At 35.8% G+C, this 6,689-nt stretch overlaps 1 protein-coding gene across 13 annotated transcripts in view; it reads left to right on the forward strand.

Moving 5' to 3' along the window:
• LOC113825370 (ATPase family AAA domain-containing protein 2) overlaps positions 1 to 6,218 on the forward strand; it is a 100,335-nt gene extending 94,117 nt beyond the window's left edge. For all 13 annotated transcript variants that reach the window (XM_070131320.1, XM_070131322.1, XM_070131321.1 and 10 more), the window contains 2 exons: positions 2,693 to 2,907; positions 3,813 to 6,218. In XM_070131320.1, coding sequence (XP_069987421.1) covers positions 2,693 to 2,907; positions 3,813 to 3,863 — 266 coding nt within the window. In that variant the 3' untranslated portion in view covers positions 3,864 to 6,218. The remainder of the gene's footprint in view (positions 1 to 2,692; positions 2,908 to 3,812) is intronic.
• Positions 6,219 to 6,689: the final 471 nt, after the last annotated feature.

Genomic DNA, 6,689 nt, shown 5'->3' on the forward strand with positions numbered 1-6,689 from the left:
ACATCTTTTTATTTTGGTTGCCTCTAGCTTGAAACAGTGATAGATACATTTCATTCATATCTTTGTTAGGGATTTATGTTTGCTTTCATTATGAATCTTATCATATTCTTAATATAAGATTCATAAATGAATATATAGAATGTATGCACCGTTTTGGCTGTGTATCAGATAAATTTTAATTCCATTAGGTAAAATTTTAGGTCAGTTATGAAAGTTGCTGAAATTACTATGGAAGAATTTTCATGTGCCTGGTATTGATTTGAATGGGATGAACATCGAACATCAAAATAATTCTATATTACTGTGATTTAAAGGGGCTGTTGTGCTGAATTTTCGACAAATATTTTCAAAGATACTTGAATTTTTTTTTGGGGGGGGGAGGGGGGAATCTCCTGTAACCTAGTAGGCTTCGGCAATCCCATGACATAATATTTTTGCTAAATACGTAAAAAGTAAGGGAGTTATGACTAAATCTCTGACACACACACACACACTACAAAGGGTAGATGTTGTTCCTGTAACTAATACACGTATGTGAAATACACCTTACTCATAGCTGCAACAGCAGTTATTTATTCATATGAAATGCCTCACAAGGTACTATAAAGGCACTGTGAAACCTGTGATGGCACGCAGTACTTCTACAAATATGTGAAGTTATTCCCAGTTGTACCTTGCAAAAGGGGGGGCAGGTACCAGCTACACTTCAGAAGACCATTTGAATGCTTTAGAATGCTTCAAGATTGATGCAGAGATCAGATTTCTATTTTTTTTTTAAATAATGATAATAATAATAATCATGGTTGAAAAAAGATCCTCAACTTCAAAACCCGATATCTCAAAACTACACCTTTGTCAACATTCTTTTTTGTTTCTCCATAATTACTTTGGTGATTCTATTGGGGTTTGGATCATTTGAAAGCTAAATCAATTTGTAATTTTAGCAACAATGCCGATTTTTACTTCAGGTGATAAAAGTCCATGTATCATGATTTATATTTTTGACAATGAACATTTTTAAAAATCCACTAAACTAAGAGGAAATTTCAAAATCTGAATCCCTACAAATTTAGGTATTCTTGTAGAGTATGTGGTAATTTTTTTAAACGAGTTCAGTTAGTGGACAGCTGAGATACATATTTTTTTTAAATCTTGTTTATTTTAAATAACTTCATTGTTTATTATCCAAATGATTTGAAACTTGGTGGTGTAAATCATAGTATACATATAGAGAGAAGCTCCTCTCTTTGCCTCTTCTTCATTGACCCTCTATAGATTGTACTATTAGCCCATTGGTCGTGGATGGTATCATATAATGCAAAGTGCAATTGATGGCCAATCCCTTGGTGCAGTGGGCAGCTGCCCAGCCTGGAAGCTAAGGGGGTCAGGAGATATCAGCTTACAAGCCAGTGTTCCCCTAGCTGCCTTCCAGGGCCCAGGCGATGGGGATGTTACCTGCCAAAGGAGTTTAATACTTTCGGCTTGTGCTAAAATCAGGCTCTCCACTCTTTCTAAGCACATTTACGTTTGTTTTCATGCTTGCATGTATTTGCAAGGGTTTATAGATACATACGCAAACATATGTGCGAAGTAGGGAAAGCAGCATCGCCACAATGTGCTCTCTTCTTTGTGGTCTCATACACCACCCGAGTGGAAAAATAAATACTGCTACACTTTCCTGTGCTGTCCCATACACCACCCAAGTGTAAAATAAATACTATGGGATTACACGCCATATTGCAAAATACTGCTGTCAGTGGGTTAAAGAGTTGCTTTGTGCTTCATACTTGTTGTCTTTGCTTATCAAACATTTAGTTACTAGATATATATAGCCCATTAATGTGGGTATATTTTGAAGTCGAAAATAAAAGATTCCAAGCGGCTACAAAATCAGTGGGCGGAGCTGCCCCGGACACTGTCCGCCGGCTGGCTGCGGCCGGCTGCTGCATCGGAGCGCGAGCCCCGATACAGCGTCACACTGGCGGGATGCCTAGCAATCTTTATTTTTTCGGGTGTCTCATATGTGGGACACCCGTCATTGGTGGCAACATCTAATATGCAAACTGTTCAGTAAATGTATACCATTTGATATACCTATATATTCATACTTGATATATTGAAAGCCATAGGCTTTACCGGAACACAAGAGTGTGGCAGTTGATATCCATGAGCTACATTTATATGATTTCGGCCAGTGTTTATGTATTTACCAAAATTGGGATTTGCTCCTCAGTCCATAACCCCCTTCAGATGGGAAGGAGAATGACTACCCTTGTCTGCCCTTTTTTATTAAATATATTTCCCGACCGACTGAACAGCGGCCCAGGTGAAATAGGTTACAAAACCTTTGTCGGCGGAGTGTAGGCCAGGCGCACGCAAACACCCATGAGCGGTAACAAGTCTGAGCCTTCCCTTTGTCAAGTCCATATTTGTTTTTCAATTTTCTTTATCCAGATAGCAATAGCTTATTTTCCTTGTACAGACTCCATACCATCTCTCTATGTTTTTAATAACTCAGTACATGACAGCGAATTTGTGTCACCCAGCCCTTGGCCATTTTACCCGATGACAGCATGTTCATATCACCTGGCACTCAACCCAAATTTGTCTGTGATGGGACCGTAACATCACCTGAATGGTAGGGGTTAAAATGGCTGTGTACTTTAGTACTTAACATCTTATTTCTTTGCAGTGTCCTCATCAGAGCAAGGTGGTGGTGGTGGTGGTGGTGGTCCCACAGAGAATAATGGAGTCTTGATTGACTGGAGCCACCTTGAGGCAGTGTATGAGTCCTGTGTCTCTGCTACAGAGGACGCGACTGTAGATGATCTCCAACGACTCTATTCTGCAATCACTGCCCTTATTCACAAGCACCTCCCAAATCCCAACAAGATGCAACTTCTACAGGTTGGTGTTATTGCAAAATTGATTATCAAACATTTACCATAATACTTATAGCTCTTCAGAAGTGTAGTTTGAGACGTTTTGCATAATGATCTAGGGTTTTATGTTTAACCCACTAACCAGGGTATATTTTGAAGTAGAATATAATATTTTTTGGGCAGCTATAAAATCGGTGTGCTGGGCTAGACCTGAATTTGCCCACGAGCTCTGATCCAATGTCACACTGGCGGGACGCCCGGCAATATTTATTTTTCCGGGTGTCTTATATATGGGACACCCACCATAAATGGGTTCACTGAAAATTCAGGAACAGTGAAATAAAACTGTTTTCACAGTATACAAGTATTCTTTGTTATGTGATGTAAAGAGTAACTTTTGAGATGCATGAAAATAATAATGGATTATTTAGAAAAGGGACCCCAACTATTTATCTATAGTATTTAGTTAGAGTATAATATTATGGAAAAGAAAATCCATGAAATAGGGGAAAAAAAAGTACAGATACAAATATAGAAATAATTGAGCACTTGTGTCCTGTGTAAGTATCACGAAAGTGTATACATTGAACACAGACTTTCAACTCTGCAGCTAGAGAGGCAGTAAGCATTCAGTCACAAACAAAGAATACACTTTGTAAACGTGGGTACCATCTTTGCTTAGAGATTATGTGATTGTAACACCAATAACAAATCATAAAATTGATCATAGGAGATTGCCTGAAGATTTCTGATATAGAAATTTTGAGGTAATAGAATTGAACATTCATGTAGCAGTTGACCATATAGTGAGAGATGCCTGCCTGTTGTTTTCTTAGACAGCTTCATTTTTACTTTTTCCATGTTCTTTTTCTATATGACAAGTGTTTGAATAAGGTTTTATGATTCATTATGCACATTATTGTTTTGCAGGATACAGAAGTTGAAATAAGAAGATTTACGCAGTTTCACAAGACAACTTGAAGCTAGCAGTGTTGTGACCTGTTGAGTGTAGAGTGCAATGAAATATTCCTTTATTCTGACATTATAGACATCAGCTAATGTCAGGATTGTTCTGGCTTAGTTATATTTTGTATTCTCTTTTTAAGTATTTATATGATTCTTTGTCTGACTATTTTCCTGTCATTAATAAAGACCTGAAAGCTGTATCTTTATTAGAGTTTTGTACTTTTGCCAAAGTTTTATACTGTAGAGAAATTTTGTACCCATTTTCTCTGCAGTTTAGCTTTGCTGATCTAGGTACATTAAATATATAAATTAAGGATATGTTTGTCAGTTTTAGTTAGGGTGTGGTTATTATGTTGCAGTGACTGGATGGCGAATTATGAAGATACAATTCTCAACCTGTAATCTTGTATATATGTGTGCTGTCTTGAATGTATGCATTCCCATAGATACATGCTTGTGCGTACATGTAAGCTGGTGGTACAGATGTGCTTATATTAACTTCATAATTGTTGTATTATTATGTAATTAAAAAATCACTTTTAAAAGTAATAATTTCTTTGTTGGTACATAACATTCTTCATAATGTACTGTCTGGTCACTCCAAGCCAATTCTATTTCCTTGCTCAAGTAACTCAATAGTAACTAGCCCAGATAGGTACAGTATTGTGCGAGTCTGCCACTGCCAGCAACAGCATCACCCATCAACCCACACTGCCACCCACACTGCCAGTCTCAGCAGGTTTCCATTTTAAGGCTTTATTTGAGAAATGTGAAATTACAGGAAAGTAATTTTATCTGCACTGTAATACTCTCCCATGTTGATGATCTAAACCTAACCAAAGTTTTGCCAGTACATAGTGTGTTTTAAATTTTACAGTTTCAAGCAGAAGTGGTAAAACTTGTTTAATAGCCTCCTTTGCCTTCAGTCTTTTAAGTGTAGAGGTAAGAAAATATTGGGTACAACTCTTGAAGTAACTTTGTCATTGAGTGTGGATTTAATTTCTGATTTGTAAATTATGCCAATATTTTTGACAGGAATTAGATCAAAGAGGAAATTTGATTTGAGAAGGGAATTATAAATGTAAAGTTAAAAGCAAGAGTTTAAAAATGTATTATAGATATTATTTTCATATGCCCACTGAATTAGAGATATGAAATAAGAGGTGGATTGAAAAAAATACAAATGCTTCCTGATGTGAATTTTGGTGACAGATTATCCTTTAAGCAGTTTCGATTAAAAAGGAGGCTTACAGAAGGGTATTGGGATCAATAATATTTTTGAGAAAGAGGCAAGTGGAATTGATAGACGCATTTGCAAGTTGTGATATGTGATGAATTTTTTGTTGTGGCATTTTTTCTTGTTTTTGTTCCTTTTGTAGTGCCTTATTGTGGTTCATTATTCATCTTAATATTTTTACCCTATAGCTCCAGCATTCCTAGGGCCAAAGATTTGTTAACCATTAAGTTACTAGCAAAACAACTGCCCAGGATAATTTGCTCTTTGTCCTCACCAGGATTCACCAGGATGTACTAGTGTTCCAGTCTGCCAGAAATTATCAGATTAGCTCAAGACATAAAATTAGGTTTTGTTAGTGTTATCAATTGTATGTATAGAGAGAGAAATAAGTTGGAAATTAATACTTCCAGATGTTCATACCAGAATCATATTCCAGATCTCAGTGATGAACCCATTGAACCTTTTACTATATGGTGTTAAATATGTAACTTAAATCCTGTCAGTAGGCGACTGTAATGAATTGGACAAGGAAAATTCATTTTATAACTCACATTCATTGTCATCTGATGTCATATTTGCATAACTGTCTTATTATTATTACAACTATTATTATTATTATTATTATTCTCCAGTATATATGTCTGTGCTGCCTTTGATTCTCTTTTCCATTGTTAATCAACTTCGTCACTTTTAATATATTATCATAGCAAGATTGTACATCTGTAAATGTGAATGTACATTCTTGGAATAACATCTTGCACTTCATCATTTCTTCATAGTCTTAGTTTCTGTAATTCCAGAACAGAAAATAAAGTGTTTCTATGTATAATTTTTTAGTGAAGATTTATTTATTGAGTGTATTTTGTTCTGTAGTAAATTTCATCAGAGTTTACCGGTGATAAATGAATTTAGAAACCTGGAATTGCCCTGCAAGCACTGGATATATCCAATAGAATTAGCATCTCTAATTCAGGTATGCACTTTTAAGCATTTGTGATGTTTATATACATTATAGGCATTACAGGTATACTTGACACATTTTCATTCACTCAGGTTATAAATCAAATTAATTCTTGTGTATATAGGGCTTTAATAAGTTCTTTTTTATACTGGAAACAATGTTTTACCAAGAAGTGCTTGTTTCTTTCACCCCTCTTTCATGATTAACCAAATTAGCACGTTTGGCATCCATTCTTGCTATGGCAGATTGTGGGCCTAACGATGTTTGGCACCATAGCTCGCCAGTCCTGCCCTATCGGCTTATCAGATGAAAATTGTTTATCTCCTCTAGTAGCAGCAACAATCGTATGGTTAAACTTTATGGCACTGGCATGTTAAGTGAAGTTAAACCTTCACTTTTTAAAAGTTTTTAAAATTATTAAAAAAAAAAGGTTTTAGGTTCCTTAAGTTGTCTGCAAACTACCAAACGAGTCGATTGTAAACGATCCCATCTGTGGGTCCGCTACCCAAAAAATAATTGGTTATGTTTTATATGGAGGCTGCAGTGGTCTTTATGGTTATCTTTTACTTCGAATTCTTCTATTTGGAATCTTGATCCCTTTCTTTCATATACAATTTCTTTCTTAAAAATATAAATGAAATCA

This window comes from Penaeus vannamei, chromosome 16 (genome assembly GCF_042767895.1).
Source record: "Penaeus vannamei isolate JL-2024 chromosome 16, ASM4276789v1, whole genome shotgun sequence".
Lineage (NCBI taxonomy): Eukaryota > Metazoa > Arthropoda > Malacostraca > Decapoda > Penaeidae > Penaeus > Penaeus vannamei.